Source organism: Poecile atricapillus, chromosome 2 (assembly GCF_030490865.1).
Source record: "Poecile atricapillus isolate bPoeAtr1 chromosome 2, bPoeAtr1.hap1, whole genome shotgun sequence".
Classification (NCBI taxonomy): domain Eukaryota; kingdom Metazoa; phylum Chordata; class Aves; order Passeriformes; family Paridae; genus Poecile; species Poecile atricapillus.
In genome coordinates this window covers 92,327,881-92,344,348 of record NC_081250.1, presented here as the reverse complement: position 1 = coordinate 92,344,348, position 16,468 = coordinate 92,327,881, and the positions used below count along the sequence as shown (strand labels likewise).

The following is a 16,468-nucleotide window of genomic DNA, read 5'->3' as shown; positions in this document are numbered from 1 at the left end:
TTTGTTAATGGCTCTCTTTTATTAGAATGATTATCTGAACAGCATAAGTGCAGCTGGTACCTGTCCTGTTTTAACCCCCAGCCAGCAACTAAGGACCACACAGCGGTTTGCTCACTCCTCCTGCAGTGGGTTGGGGGGAGGTCTGTATAGGAATTCAGAAGTTCCTGTTTCTTGTTTCTCATGCATTTTCCTCCTCTACAAATACAACCTTTTCTGGCAGAACAGTACCAATGTTCCATTCAGGAAACTGGCAGAAGCTAGACTGTAGTCATATAAAGCCCTGTGCCATCGACTGGGGGAAGCTATTATAGCCATCTCATCAAAGCTTCTGTACTGTAGACCAGCACAAGAGGTCTGATGTTTTTGAGAGAGTGAATTTGGCATCAGTTCTTTGGTTTCCTTCTTCCAGGCCACACAGGAGTGGTGGTAATTCAAGCTCAAGAGCTATGCTTTGCCTTGTGTTGTAGGAAGGACATTTCCAGTTTCCTTCCCTGGTTTTTATCCTAATCTTCACTCAGGAGGGATACATTAAATATATTGAAACAAAGTTCAGGACTAGCATGTGGTGTAAGTTGTCAGCGTTCAAGAGTTGTCAATATCACTTTCTCTGTGACCTACTGAAGTACCACTTTTTATTATGTGTGCTGCTTGCTAAATTTTAATCCTATCTTTAGAAAGAATTGATCTTTGTATGGTTTATCTGCACAGCTTGTCTTGAAACTTTTGAATCAATTGATTTAGCAGAATGATTGCAGTCTTCATATCGAAATTTGGCATGAACTGAATTCTTATACTTTGCCTTCCTGTTCTGACGCAGCTTATTTGCCCAGGTGTAAATCTAAGTAGTTTAAATATTTGCTGCTGCCTGAGGTGTGGGAGAAAGCCTTAGTAGCATTTTTGGATGGGTGAAGTGGAGAGTTGGAATAGAAATGGGTCATTTGTAGAGGTTTATTCAGGACTTCTGAACCCTGGGAAGGTTTTTAGTTCTGCTGCTCATGAACTTGGATAACAGGCTTTTAAAATGTCTTAGTTTCTTTTTCACACCGAGTTTAGCATCTGAAAAATTACAACAGGTGACATCTGAAGTTTGTCTTAACAAGACACAATGGATTTAGTTCAGATATTTATGGAAAGTTAGTATTACAGCTCCATATTAATGTTTTTCCCTATTAAAAGGAAACTAAGTGTTGAATGCAAATAAGCATCCTTTCTTAAAGTCTCAGTTCTGATATCAAAATATCAGAAAAGAGGGATAACCATCAGCTTCAATTTGTCATGCAAATTTGCATCCTGATTTTTCTAGAAGAAACTTATTGCATGACTTATACAACCCTCTCTTTGGGGTTTGAATTTTTTGTGGTTTTTTCATTTTTGCTATGTGTTGTGTTGTATGCAAAGATCTACCCAGTAAAGGGTAAGAGGGTTTTGTTGCACTGTTTGATTTTATCTTTTTTTAAAGAATGAATGCTTTTTTTCCTCACTGAAAAATAATCAAGCCTTGTGAAATCATGAGATTTTGTAGGATGTCTCAAATTCCCATTCAGGTCCTGTCAGAAACTTCAACATTCAAAACTCAATTGAATTTTTCAGGTGACATGTACAGTTTACAGGCAATATAATGCTTTTGCTTATATTCATATGATATCTTGTCTTGGCTACAGGCATTGGAATACTGAAGCAGTCTAAGATATTTCAATTGATACTGGTTCTGCTAGCTCTTAAGTCAGAAATACACACTGGATTTTTCCAACTGAAGCATCATCTGGGTGAAGTAGCAAATGGCACCTAGGAAAAAGCTCTTCATGAAAACGCATTTGCTAGAAAATAAATGGTTTTTTTTTTTTGAAGAGTCATTTTTCTTATGTGTAGAGTAAGTCAGATTTTTAGGAAAAAAATTAAAATAATTCAATATCTTTTTTGCTAATATTCTTGTAAAACTATCTTGTCTCTCTGTTTTGGTTAACTGTTAATTCTTGTTTACTTGGATTAACACTTGAAGAGTGGATAGAGTATTTTAGGAAAGTAGGAAAAAAGAAAACACTTTTACAATTACCCAGATTTTTCAGATTTTTTTTTTTTTTTTTTGCAAGAATCTATTATGCTTTTGTCAGTTTTTTGCAAAGCTTCTATTAAATGGTTTCACCTAAATCAAGTATTTAAAGAAAAGTGGGAAGTAGGAACCTGTAGCCTGCTGGCAGCAGTGCTGCTGTTCTTTGTCAAAGAAAGATGAAGGAAGCAAGATAATTATCACTACCTTTCTTAGGTCTTTCTGACCTACAGTCTTGAAAGTAGTAGGATACAAACCTCTTTTTGCTTTGGAAAATTATGTCCTATTCCTGACTGTCTAGCATAAAGAAGTCACAATAAGTGCCTTAAACACATCTGTGCAGGGACACAGTTTGCTAATTACAGGAATGGTTTGGTGGAAAAAGAGGTGCATGAGCACCAGTGTTACGCTCATCAGTAGAAGGTTGCGCCTACCTTTGCTTTATGTTAATAAATTCAGCAAGTAGTGGTGCTTTTTTTGAACTTTAAGTTGCTCTGCTGCTCTGTTTAAGAACGGTGTTTTAGCTGTGTGTCTGCTCATTCTTAGGTAACCTGGCATGAAATTGCCAGGCCTCAAGTACATGGATATGACCTGCGCTGCCTGGCAATGATTGGCCGGTTTGAGTTTGTGTCAGGAGCAGATGAAAAAGTCCTTCGAGTTTTTCGTGCTCCCAGGAATTTTATAGAGAATTTCAGTAACATCACTGGTATCCCAATGGAGAAGCTCTGCTCCCATGTAAGTATGCTGAAGCAATGCTAAATGAAGAGAACCCTCTTAGATGTGAAATAAGTTAATGCTTCAGAAAATGTCAGGTTGCACTAAACTTCATAGAAATTCTTTTGGTCATACTGAAACCATAACCTTGTTGTTCCTTTCCCTTTTGCTTGCTTCCATGTGTATTGTTCCATATATATTTTTGTGGTGTTGTCATATGAAACAGATTCTATTTGTAACCAAACAAGACCTTGTGTCAGAAGATTAAAAAGAGTGTCAGTATGTTTTAAGTAACTCAAAGCAAAGTAGACTGCTGTATGCACTTGGGGATCAAGCAAACAACAAAGCCTTTTAAAGTGTTTTCCCTTAATTTAGGACTGTTGTAGTCTTGTCTAGATCTAATTATTGTTGTGTGGTTATGAGTTGGTATTACTATTTTCTTTTTGTAATTGCATGCTTGGAAATAGCATAAAGCTTTTGGCACTATTTTTAGTTCTTACACACAAATATTTATAAATATGTACTTATTGATACTTTATGTCCTCTTGGCATTGGAAATCTTCTTGAGACCTTTACATTCCAGTTCTTATTTGTGGGTATGTCAACTGTCCCGTGTTGCTGTCCTTTCTTTGCTCCCATTTGCATTAAGGTCTAATTCTAATTTTGGCTGCATCTTGTAGAGCAGATCTCATTCAAGATAGTTGCCTCTGTACAGTGCTTTGCATGCTCTTTCAATATCTCACTCAAAAGCAGGGTTTTCTATGCAGTTTCTCAGAGATGGATTAGCCTTTCCATTTAATTTAATGATTGAAATATCTGGGATAGAAATAGAATCATTGTCAATGGCAGGAAGTTATGTAAGTAGCTGTTTAGTGCTTTAATTCCATAAGACTTTGTAAGCATTTGCATTAATGATGATTGTACAAATAACATTGTGCTTTTATAAGGCTGGCAGATGTCATTATTTCACTTTATATAGACTTTTCTTATCAACTTTCTCTGAGTGCTCTTTTTTGATTCATATCACAAAGTGTTTCAGATGGGTTTTGGTTAAAGAGGAAGGCTTTACGAGCTCTAATTATACAGCTGTTTTTAAATAGCTTTCTTAAAATTGTTTTCTGAGAAAGCTTTTTATCACTGAAGTGGGGAAGCTTTTTTTTAATTTGGCTTAAATGCCTTCTCCAGAAAAGTACCTGAAACCAAAAAACAGCTTTATATTCAAAAAGGGTTGAATAGGTTTATATTCAGTTCAAATCCATGGGATTGTATTATACTTTGGATTGTAATGAGGAACCAATTTTTGTTTTAGAGGCCTTATGCTTGTCTGGGTCTCATACATTTTCTCATCTAATTATGAACATTTAAATACATTTTAAGCTGTCACCTAAAATATTGATTTAATTCTGTAAAACAGTCTTTCTTTCAACTTTTATGATACCATAAGGAAGTGGGTTTACAGCTATTAAATATTTTTTTATCTCTACGCAAAGGACCCCAAGTTCACTTACCCTTTCTAAATTTTTGCTCTTTTCCCTATACCATTATAGAACTATTTTCTGTCTGATGATTTGTCTTTCCCTTGTGCTCCTTTAAACAGACATATATTCCAGACACATCTCTGTACTATTTACTGAGTTGTGTTTCAAGTCGTGGTCACAGGCAGTCACCCTCTGTTCTCTTTTTCAAAATGCTGCTTTATTATTTCACTTCAGAACAATGATTTCCCAGTTCTATTGTGTTAAAAACTGCAGTGCTCTCAGTTAATAGATTAATTGTCATGTATGTGCTAGAATGAATATAATTGTGGAAGAAAACCTGCAATTAGCATTGAAGAAAATCCTTGAGCTGGGGCCTTAGAAAAGCATTATTTTTGTTTTTGGTTTTTTTTCCTTCCTTCCTTCCATAGTACTGGTCTTTGTTTTGTCCAGGGTATGTTCTGGACAAGAGTTTTTCAAAGTGTTCCCTTCACTTCTCTAGGAAAGTAACTCTAGAAACTCTCAGGGATTCCTTAAGCTGTGGCCTCTGAAATCCAAGCCTATGTGACAATCTGTGTGTAACCTTTATTCTTTTTCTTTAATATAGGAGTCATCTGAACTTCCAGAAGGTGCAACTGTGCCAGCTTTGGGATTATCCAATAAAGCTGTTTTTGAAGGTATTGCTAGTGAGAAATAATGGTTGTGGTGTTTCATGTGGGAATTATTTAAGGGATTGTTTTAAGGTACATATTAGGTCTTTAAGTGTAGGCTCGACTGTAGCAAGTTCAGAATCTAGAAATCAAATCATACAAAGTGTTTTTTTCTTTGCTAGCACCTAAACATGGTGCTTAAAAGTAAAAACACAAGTAAGGCAGAATTAGTTAGGCAACAGTAACTAATATCTTTGAGAGGCAGCAGAGATTACATTGTGGGGGAGCAAGGAAGGAGGGACAGACATCTCCTTAGAATGATAAAAAGTATTTTCCTGAGACTGGGAATGAGACTAGAGGTCTGGTTTTCCATAAAGTCTCTGGTAAAAATGCACTGTAGTGGAATGTACAAATTAGGTCAGACCTGTTTTTTCTTTGCTTAAAGCTTTTCAGAAGGTGTGATCTACAAAAGGAAACATTTTAATAAGCTTTGTCTCCAGGGTCTTCAATGGCAGTAAGCCAAATTTTCCTAAATCATTTGTGAGAGAAAAATCAACTTTGTTGTACTTCAAATAACTTGTGAGATATATTTTGGCAAAGATTGTTTCCCCTGCTTTCTCATGAGTTCTTCCAATGAGAGGGAACAAAACTTCCTTCTACATTATTGCCACACACAGAATAATGAATTTGCATTGATTTCATGTGGTCCAACTAGAAGCAGCACCATGAATAGAACTTTCCTGCATCATCCACCACTGCTCATGTGGGGCTGTCAGTGTTGATGGCTTAGGGTAAAACACTGCAGACATGTTCTCACTTACTCTGCAGAGGAATCTTCATGGTGAGCCATGATCAGATAGTGGTCTCAGATGAATGTTGCTCATTTCATTTTGAGAGCAAAGATGGGATGAATGAGAAGATAGTCTTTGGTTTGCTTTTTCTGGATCTTCTTTTTGAAACTGCTGTGCTTGAGACGTATATTTGGCAAAAAGTTAGATTCCATCTGAGAGGAACTGTTCCCCATCTCTGTACCTTTTTCTTAATAACTTTACAATGAAGGACAGAGTTGAATTTTAACTTACAATTAACTAGTTTTGGTTACCTCTGGTACTTTTGCCTAAAGGTAAGGACAGAGCCCTTAGATGTTTTGCAGAAGTTTGCAAGTTGTAGATACACTTGCTCAGATATGGGTTTTCACTTAGTGATCTACTTCAAATTTAGGAGCTCATCACTTGTATCAGAGATTTCTGTCTTAAACTTTTTCAAATACAGAAGGAAAGATTTAACATGGGGGAAACACAGGTTGAACTATGATGACTTCTTTGCTCAGCGCAATTCTTTTTAGCAATCTCTAAAAGATTGTGCTGATGGAGAGAGGTCAGTGTTAAAATGAAGGTTAGATTATTATTTTTTAAAAATCTTCTCATATGCATTAGAATAATTAGCTTCTAGTATTTATATTATTGTAACTCTGCAAGCGGAGAAACCTAGTTTCAACTACTTGTAAAAAATGTAGGTATTTTTTACTTGTATAATAAGTCCTTATATTTTCCCACTTTTCAAGTGTGTTCTTTAGCTAATGAAGTCCTTACTTTAATAGGAGATATGGCTGTTCAACCAGATGAGGATGAGGAATCATTTAATACCATTTCGAATCAGTATCCAGAGATTTATTTTCAGCCCTTGATCCTTACAGGTATGAGAATATTTTCTGTTGTAGGAAACAGAGAATGGGGTTCATTGGCTATAAACCTAGAGCATTTTTTAGCTGATTTGAAAAAATCAAATTTGAATTGTACAAATCTTTTTTAGAACCTCCACCAGAGGATCACTTACTGCAGAATACCTTATGGCCTGAAATTCAGAAGTTGTAAGTTTTATTTTTCCTTTTCTTGATCTTGCAAAATTTCCAGAAAGCTGTTGCAACATGTTAATGTAGCCTGGTCTTGTAACTCTTCCTATTTTGCTATGTCATTTGATTTTGTGTGTGCTGTATTACTTGTAAAATAAATAAATTATCTATATATAGAAATTAGTAAACAGGGAAAAAAATGGCAGTTAGAACTCATGTGTCCCAATTTTGTTTTACTTGGTTGTTTCTCCTTAAAACCTTGTCTGTAATGAAAGTCTCTCTGTGTAAGGAGTTTTCTGCTACGATCCACTTCATGGCACAGGCTTGCAGATGTGGTGTGGAAGTAGAGGCTGAGGCGTCAGTGGAGGAGCTTGCCCCTAATGCCTGTCAGAGTTGTAAGGTGCAATAGATGGAAGCAGCAGCCAAAGCAGGATGCGTGTCTAGTGGTAGAGCAAAGTGATAAATGTTGAGTAAGATGGTTACAATCCCAGTTTAGGTATTGAATGCTGACAGAGTGGTTGTCAGTTGCAAAGATAATGGATTTATGTGGTCATGATAATTGTTTTGAGGTTGCAGGGTTTTAGAATTCTGCAGCTGTGTTTTCTTCCTTTTTGGAAATTCACAACAATTTTCGCATGAATTTTGTCACCTGATTTTGTTCCCTAAGGATCCCAGTAACATGAGGCTATACTTATACAATCTTCAAAGTTTTAGTATCAATCTTCAAAGTATAGCACAAAGAAATTGAATGATCTCAATCTCTTGTGGGTTTATTCATGTGAATCTCCTGAAAGGGATCTCAGACTGGAACAAGAATATTGAGCCTTTGCTGATGGTTACAGCTACTTCTATACATTACCAGTTTTGTGAGGGAGGAAATAAAAAGCTTTGGGAAAACACTATGCAGCTTGTTTTCAGTTGACCAAGGGGGGAGTTCTGTGGGATAGCATCTTTGCCTTCAGCTGGGCAGCAAATCTGCTTTGAATGCTTTTAAGCTCTGTTACTGTGTTTGTACTAAAAAATGATTTTAGGAGGAAAGCCAGTGGATGTTAAATCATATCTGCACATTTTGTAATTTCTAACTGTTACTTTAACTGTTTCGTCTGTGCATTCTATGGCTGCTAATGCACTCACATAAGTAGATTGGTAAGGGATGTTTAAATAGTGAGAAGGAGTCAAGGCCAAAATTCTTCATTTGCTTTTGACATTCCACAAAGTCTAGTGGGACATTAATATTTTATACTATGCTATGGGAGTACTGCTTATCTGCCTTTATATTCTGCATTCATTAAAATAACTCCATTTTATGACAGTCTTCAGATGACTTTTTTCTGAGCAATTTTTTCTGTTTTTAGAAACACAACTAATGATATAGATTATTTTATGCAAGAGCAACAAGATGTAAAGCATTCATAGACTTTCAGATTTTTTGCTCAGAGTAATCCTGAAAGAAGTAACATGAAATCACGTAATGTAGATTTCAAGTTGCCATAGCAGCAGAAGAACAGTGTGAGGCACTGACTTGCTAAAAATAGCTTGTTTGTCATTGACATTTGTGTGTTCCTAGCTCTAAACTGACACCAAATTTTGAAGGATTAGTGTTGGGTTTTGCAAAGGGTTTGCTTGAGGAGGTTTTAGTATGAAGAACTTGCTGAATTTTTTACATAATGTAATAACTTTAAAAATATGGTAAATCTTGTGAGAATATGCTAATCTTTATCGCCTTGGAAAATTATCATAGAAAGTTCATATGCAGCATGTTGAGTGTTGACATAAATGTATATGTTTATATGTATGTACATTTTTTGTAATACACTTGGAAGTTGGAAGAGATCCTTTTTGACGCTAGCAAATTACGGTATTCATTTGTCTGGACACTTTAAAGTCCAGTCACTCTACCTGTGCATTAAAAAAATGCTATGAATTGTACAGTGCTGAGGCAAAATTGTCTGTGGTTGAAAACATAATTTCATGATTCGTTCATGCAGTTACTTCTCTCCATTGTGAACCTTTATATGGTGGTGTACTACATAGTGAAGAAATCAGATTTTGTTTATCAGAGGATGGGACTGTATTGTAGCTCTTATGTTGTCAAGGCTCATAGATGGTGTTTAAAGACAGCATCTCCTGTTTCCAATAGCTTAATTCTCTTTACTGGAGACAACAATGAGCTATACAGCTGCTGGTTTGACCTAGGATAGTCCTGCTGATGTAACTTTAAAAGAGACAATATTTTATGTTTTCTGTTAATTTAATAAGAATGGTTACATTTTGGCACTGCTGTTTAGCAAAAGAAGCATTGCATACAGAAATTTGAAATGTTTCTATCAACTGCTCTTCAATACTACTTTTAGGAGATTAAAACCAAAACAACTGAGGATTTGTTTCACAGGTTATTTTCCCATCATTGAATTTTAGGAAATTTACTCTTTTGATGCAATAAATATTTTTTAATTTTAGAAAATTGGCTTGCAGTGGTTTTCACTACAAAACAGTGTCCAGAAATGTGCTTTAAAAGTAAGCATTATGATAAAACACTTGCTGGTGGCAAATTAAGAGTAAGACATGCAGTAGTACCTTCATAATTATAAGGTACACTCAAATTCACAACTTAACATTTCCATTAGGGGTACACACCAGTCCCCCTCTCCCTGTTAAATGGTCCAGGCACAGTTACATTTCATAAAAGCCAGTGCATTTCCAGTCTTCAGACGTGGCTTTGGCAGTCTGTTGATGGGATATGCCCAGTGACAATGCTTCGGACTCGGTTCAACAGATCCAGACAGTAACTTGTCATTAAGTAGATGGCTGTTCTGGCTGCAAGTGAAGTCTCATGAACATCAGACCTATGTAAGAGGTTAACACTGCTGACCAAAGGAATTGAAGAGAACTGCCCATCTCTTCAGAACTAGGAGAATAATAGGAAACCACCCCACCCAGCTGGTATTGAGCTGATTCTTGTCTACTGTTTATAGGTTGCATCTCCAGTTCTACTTTACTTGCAATCTTTCTTGTGACTGATTTTAATTTGTGTTAGTCTGTATGGAATTCCTCCTTATTAGTTAAATACCAGTCTGGATATGTGAGCTTGGATTTCAGCAGAGCTCGTGCAAAGACTGATTAAAAAATGTATTTCTGGAGAAGGCTAGAAATTTTGGGGGTTTTTACAGAGGTTTTTTCCTTTTCCAAAATGATACTTGTCCTTTAGGTCAGAAATCTAGCAGTATTTTACAGACTAGGCACCCTTTCACTGCACGTTTGTGGCATATTTCTTCAGTGGTTTTCAGATATGTGGCTTATGATTTTTATTTGGAGTGTTAAAATTGCTTTTTAAAAAAATAAGGATACATTAAATGCTGCTTTAATCTACTTTGTTAGTCATTAGGGTAGCTTTTGCAGTGCTGATGCTTTAAGACTATGGAATGGGCTGGAGAGGTTTTTCTATAGCCAGTTTTTAATGGAAGAATTTGTGCAGAAGTTGAAACTGAAAGCTGAACAAATTATTTGAGATGTAATAATGAAACAGTGGTGAGAAGTTCCTGGCAGGTGCCTTTTGTTACTGAAAAGGGATTTAAATTGATATCGCAACTTTGATACATACTGCAGAAACGACTGTGATGTGTTAAATTTGTTTTCACATCTATTTCAGATATGGACATGGATATGAAATTTTTTGTGTTGCTTGCAATAGTTCAAACACTGTAATTGCCTCAGCATGTAAGGTAAGAAAAGTTTCTAGCACCACCTAGTGAAAAGTGCTATCCAATTTCTAGGGCTGAATTATCTTGTTTCACAAAACGTGAAAGATTTTGTATAAGTGACAGTTGCCTTGCAAAGGTGAGGGTGGATTTCCAGTTAGTTATTATTCCTAAATTGTGTATGATTCATTTGATGATATTAGTAACTTCTAACCAATATAGGTCTGAAATGTTTTCTTAATGATTTATTGTCAGCATTAGAGGAAAGTAGGGAAACAATGTTGAAACTTCCCAGAGGAAAGCTGTGTCTTATTTAATTGCAAGCCCTAAAACAAGCTGTCTAATATCTTAGTGCTTTGAAATGTGTGACATTTGTACTTGCTCTCGGTAATTCGCACCGATATTTTTTTCCATCCATACAGGCTTCCAAAAAAGAACATGCAGCAATTATTTTATGGAGCACTACTTCTTGGAAGAAACTGCAGAGTTTGTCTTTTCACAATCTGACTGTTACTCAGCTGGCATTTTCTCCTGATGACAGCTTTCTACTAGCTGTTTCTAGAGACAGGAACTGGTCACTGTGGAGGAAACAAGATTCCTCAGAGTCAGGTAAGATACGTGAAGTGGATATACACATTTGTAGACTTGGCAGTTTGTTCGGTATTTTTGGCTGCAAAATACTTGGAAGAGAATTGATAAAATATTTTAATGGACATTTTGCTTACAACTTTGAAGAATTATTAGTGTTGTGAGCTCTTGTGGATTTAAGAAATGCAATTAATGTGTGAAAAGATAGAAAGGAAATTATAATGCAGGGAAGAATATAATCAGGCTTTAGATGGTGTTTAATTGATGGATGTAATGAAGTCTGCTGTCCTCATGCCTTCTGCATGTGATTGTACGTTTGCTTTACTGAAATTAAGTATACAAGCTGAACTTCAGATTGGCATTTTGTCAAGGAGTGCCTTCATCACAGAGTTCTGTGCAGGCATAGCCAGAAGGTTCAGTGCTGCACCCATATCCAACATGGGCTGCCTTGTCCCTGCTTGCATGGCATGACACTCTGAGACTCTTGACAGGATTAATCTCTGTCTTTGGTGTGGCTTTCTGATAATCCTGCACAATTGATTAATTTGACTAGGACTGGCTATGTCTGGAAAAAGAGCTGATAGTAAGGATTCAGTTGACTTCCTCATTAAGACTTTGAGGCTTGTGAAATCATGAGGAGATTGCTATTGAATACTTTAATAGAATCCTAGAACAGATGCTTGTGCTGAAAGCGATTATCATTGCACTCTTGGCTTAATAGCATATAAACACTGCTGGGCTCTATAGAATGTTCTTAGAGACTTGGCAGTGAGTTTTGGCCCCTTCAGACAGTGTCCAGTTGTATCCTGGCTTGAATTTCTGTTCTATTCAGACTTCTATTCTAAAGCCTGGCATACTGTCCACAGTAGTTACACAACGTTTCAGGATAAGGATCATGAATACTCATAGCAAGTAGAGGAAATCCTCTTTTCATCTGTTCGTCAATGACCCTTCTGTCTACAAATAACATCATTATCAGTGTAAAGCAAAACTGCTGCTATTGGCATCCCAAGAAGTGGTTATTCAAAGTCTATGCTCCAAAATGACAACCTTTTCTACTTAGGAAAAGCATTCCCATTTACTGATCTGCTGATCAGATTTAGTGCCTGATTGTATACATGCTGAAATACAAGCTTGTCTCTTTGGGAACATGTTTATCTTTACAACTGGGCCATTATGATTTGAGCAGTTGTGGCTTTACTGGTAAATGGGAGCTTTAGTGAAATTACTGGGGAAAAGTGAACACATGGTAAATATTGCACTATTCAAAAACTTCTGAAGTCAGTGTTCTTAAAAAAACTTGATAGAAATAACCTGAAGATGTTATACTTGGACTTAAATTCTTCTGAAAAAGAAATGCATTTAAAAGATTGAACTGTTCCTACTGTTTTAGGGTTATAAGGGCTTACTGATATGGTCTTGAACAGGTGCTAGTTATTGCTGTGGTAAATGCTGGAATAAAAATATTTGTGTAGTCCTAAGTATTCCTAGTTGCTTTAAAGATGAGTGGAATAATGTCCAAGTATTCTTGCAGTTCTGACATAGAGTTAAGTAAGAGTAACAATCACTTTTAATATGTAAAGTATTGAAACAAGGCTTTTACTCTACGTGTTTTATTCTAGGACCAATCTTCACTTGCTGTGCATACACAGACAAAAATACAGCTGTTCACAGTCGAATCATTTGGTCCTGTGATTGGACTCCAGATAGCAAGTATTTTATTACTGGTAGTCGGGACAAAAAGGTAATTAATGTTAAAGGAATTTAGGAAGCCCAGAGTTATTTTAAATGTCTTTTAGAATAACAAACACTGTGTTCTAATGAGCCCCTATTTTATATATACACAAAAATCTTATTGCATGTATTAACACAGAAATCAGTGATATTTCATAAGCTAAATAAAGTGCTTGAATATGTATATACAAGACCGTGGGCTGCCAGTTGGACATTCTCCCTTCATTTTTTCATGCAGTAAGACAAGCATATGTCGCATAAATCTATGGGTCTCAAGTTTTTCTTTAACTTTCATAACAGAATCTGGTTTTGTTGTCAGTAACTTTAATGAAATCAGACAGTCTGCCTACAAAGTCGAATCTTTGTAGGTAGAGATTTTTTTTTCCATTTTTAGAGACATCCACTGTGCCCTGGAATTATTTTAATTAAGTTATTCCTTATGTTTTTGTGTGTGCATTTACAAGAAGATTAAAGTGGAAGTTCACAGAGGACTCTTTTTCTTACAGGTCATTATCTGGGGCCAGTGTGATTTGTCAGTGATTACTGAAGGGAATGAGCTGGATTCAATCAAGCCTTGTTCAACAGTTCTGGATGCTGGGGATTCTGTGACTGCTGTTAGTATCAGCCGTGTGCTTACTCCTGATGGAAGGTATTGATGGTTTTTTGTAATCTTGTTTTGTGTTTAATCTGAAATAAGTATTTATCCCATTAAGTCAACTAGTTTCCTGTGGCTAAACAGCTCCCAAAATCTACCTGTCAATTGTTTTGACCATTCTTTAACTGAATGACCTTACTTTTTTTTTTCTCTCCTAGCCACCTTTTCAGGTATATGGTGACTTCTCCAAGCAGTGTAATGAGAAAATGAAAGTGGGAGAGGGGAGAGACACATTATGACACCGAAAGAGATTAATTCTTCCAACAACATTGACTGATCTGGTGTCGTGATAGCCTTATTATTTTTCCCTAACCAAATATATGTAGCAGGTTTCTGCTTTGCTGGTTTTTTGGGTTTTTTTGTGAAGCAGCTGTGATGTATTAATTTTTTTCATGGAAAAGTAAATTTAAAGATTTAAAGGGCAAAGTGCAACAACAGTGCTTGACTGCTAGTTCTTTCTGTTCTGCATTACAACTGACCTCACTGAACTGTCTACTGTAATTTCTAATGAAATTAATGTAATTATTCTCTTGATAGATACATTGTTGCAGTAGGCTTAGAGAATGGGAAGATTATCTTGTACACATGGAAGCAAAGTGGGAAAGAACCAACACTGGCTGACTGGACCACAACTGTTGAGATAGATAACAGGTATGTTTTTTGAAGAGAGTTAGGAGCAATGAAATATTATTCTTTAGACTAGTGGTGCTAGAGTTCTCTTCTTATAGTATAAAATATATGAATCTAGTTTATTTCTACACCAAAAATTGTTATCCTTTTAGGAAAAGTTTGATCCCTGAAAGTCTAAAGATGTCTTAAAGCAAAACCCAGAAGTAAAAATATTGGTTATTTAGATGTATTAAAAAAACCTCCCAACAAATACGAACAAAAACCAGAGTGGGCTTAAACCCCAAAATACTTTATGCTATGCAGATGCTTTAAGAAGTATTACCTTTTGTTGACCCTACTTAGAGAAAAGCTTTCCCTTTAGTCATAGATATGATGATAGAAAACACTGAAGAGAGAGTGGAAAGGGTCATTGTCTATGTACATCAGCAAACATTCTGGAGTGAATGACAGCAAGCTTTTGAGAGAGCAGCTTCCACCAAAAAAACCAAAGGAATGACAAACTGTATGTGAGATTGCTGCGGTGACAGCTAGAGAGACTTTGTGGAGGGACTTGGAATGTTTCACTTGAAGCACTTCCCTGTGTTCTTCTATCAAACACTGGCATTGAGAGTAACAGAAATGGAAGCTGATGGTGACTTTGGCCTGCGTGTGCTTGCAGTGAATGGGAAAGAGACACCAGATAACAGGAAATCGCAGGCTAAAAGCCAGAAATCTGTCATATCTAAGCAACTGAGATACTCGACCTTCAGCTTAATGTGGTAAAACTGAAAATCAATAGCTGTTTGAATTATTGATGAGTGAGAGGATAAAACGTCATTAGTGTTAATGACCCTGCTTAATAAGAGCTTAATACCTGCTGGTTGTCACAAGTCAGTTTTTCCTCAGTTGGTAGTGTTAACTGAAGAGTACTAATTGCATGAATGTTGATGTTTACACTCACATGCCCAACTGTGTTTAACATTTTGGAGTTATGTATGGATTTCTTTTTCTTGCAGCCAAAGTCATGCTCTTGCTGTGAAACGCTTATGTTGGAGACATCATGCAGGCAGAGCTGGACATAATGACGAGAACAGCAGCAAGTGGTTACAGCTTGCAAGTTGTGGAGCTGATCACTGTGTTAAAATATTCAATGTCAACAGATTTGCTCTTTAGCAAAGACAGCAGGCCTGTTTGTGCCAAACAGATTCACAGCATTTTATTTCAACTTTTAGCCACTTTGATTATTGAATTTTCTGTTTTCTGCTGTGGAAAGTAAAATATCTGACATGTAACATACTAAAGTAACTTTGGTGGAAGTTGGAAATGTCAAATATTTTTCTAGTCCTGCATTTCTGGGAATAGGAAGTATATGCTTTGTTTGGTGAATATCCTGGAACTGAGGGGTGGGAGGTGGGGTGGGGCATGGGAGGATAATGAAAGAGCTTTGTTTGCTGTGACTTGAAGGGTAGGTGGGAAGCTGCTGATACTTGGGTTCTTCTGTGTTTGAGGTTCCACCTGGAGTACTGAATTTTTTTTTTTAACTCCTCTTGCTGTTAAACTTTACTGTTGGTGAGCCTGCCAGTGCTGCCAAGCATGTGCAGCCAGAGATCAGGGTTAAACATGAAGCTTTGCCTTTGAATGTGTATTACAGCCTTGGTCCAAGTCTGAGGCCAACTGGCTTCAGAAGGAGTAGTTTGTGTTCAGATGCTATGAACAGGCCTGCTTGATTTTGTTCCTTTATTCTGCTGTGCAAGTCTGAACTCTTGCTTCTTGGTCAGGTGGGGCTTAAAGCTGAATTCACAGATGACTTAAATCTTTAAGTGTCTCCCCTGTGAGCCCTCTCTGAGGAGGGTGTGATAGAAGAGCCACCCCTGAGACTCTTGGAGGGCTATCCTCCAGTTTGGACTGGAAAAGCTTATCACTACGCAGGAGCTAAAGGAGGCAGCCATTCCTTACAATGCCTTTAGGCTTCTCCTAACTTTTGAGGGCTCCCTCTTTGCTCTGGTGAAAACAAGTTAACTTAGTTGTCCCACAGTGTAATTTAAATAGAGTATTAATAGACTGAGAGTACTTCAGGACTTCACGTCAGCAGGTCTGTATCTGGTTCCAAAGTCTAATTTAGAAATTAGTTAAATTTTGAGAATGAAATTATTGTTACTCCAGAACTACTTGGTAGCTGTAAATGACAGTGCAGAGGTAACTGGAATTGTGTTTAACTTTTTGCTGTGTTGGATATGTAGATTAAGAGTGCAGCTCTTTCAGAGTGGGCTATATTTTTTTTCAGAGTAATTATGGTTTATGCCTTGAAAGTGTTTATGGCTTGAAAGGTTTTGTATTTTAGCTCTTCATTTTCAGCCATTAAAAAAAAAATCTTTAAAATGGGGACAGGAGAATAAAAAAAATTACTTACTAATAAAGATTATTTGCTACATTTTACTTGTGGTAC

At 36.6% G+C, this 16,468-nt stretch overlaps 1 protein-coding gene across 1 annotated transcript in view; it reads left to right on the top strand.

Moving 5' to 3' along the window:
- Window positions 1-16,467, top strand: part of ELP2 (elongator acetyltransferase complex subunit 2) — a 36,333-nt gene extending 19,866 nt beyond the window's left edge. The window contains exons 13-22 of the mRNA XM_058832900.1: window positions 2,594-2,782; window positions 4,844-4,913; window positions 6,487-6,582; window positions 6,699-6,756; window positions 10,388-10,460; window positions 10,859-11,045; window positions 12,647-12,768; window positions 13,265-13,407; window positions 13,951-14,064; window positions 15,039-16,467. Coding sequence (XP_058688883.1) covers window positions 2,594-2,782; window positions 4,844-4,913; window positions 6,487-6,582; window positions 6,699-6,756; window positions 10,388-10,460; window positions 10,859-11,045; window positions 12,647-12,768; window positions 13,265-13,407; window positions 13,951-14,064; window positions 15,039-15,195 — 1,209 coding nt within the window. The 3' untranslated portion in view covers window positions 15,196-16,467. The remainder of the gene's footprint in view (window positions 1-2,593; window positions 2,783-4,843; window positions 4,914-6,486; window positions 6,583-6,698; window positions 6,757-10,387; window positions 10,461-10,858; window positions 11,046-12,646; window positions 12,769-13,264; window positions 13,408-13,950; window positions 14,065-15,038) is intronic.
- Window position 16,468: the final 1 nt, after the last annotated feature.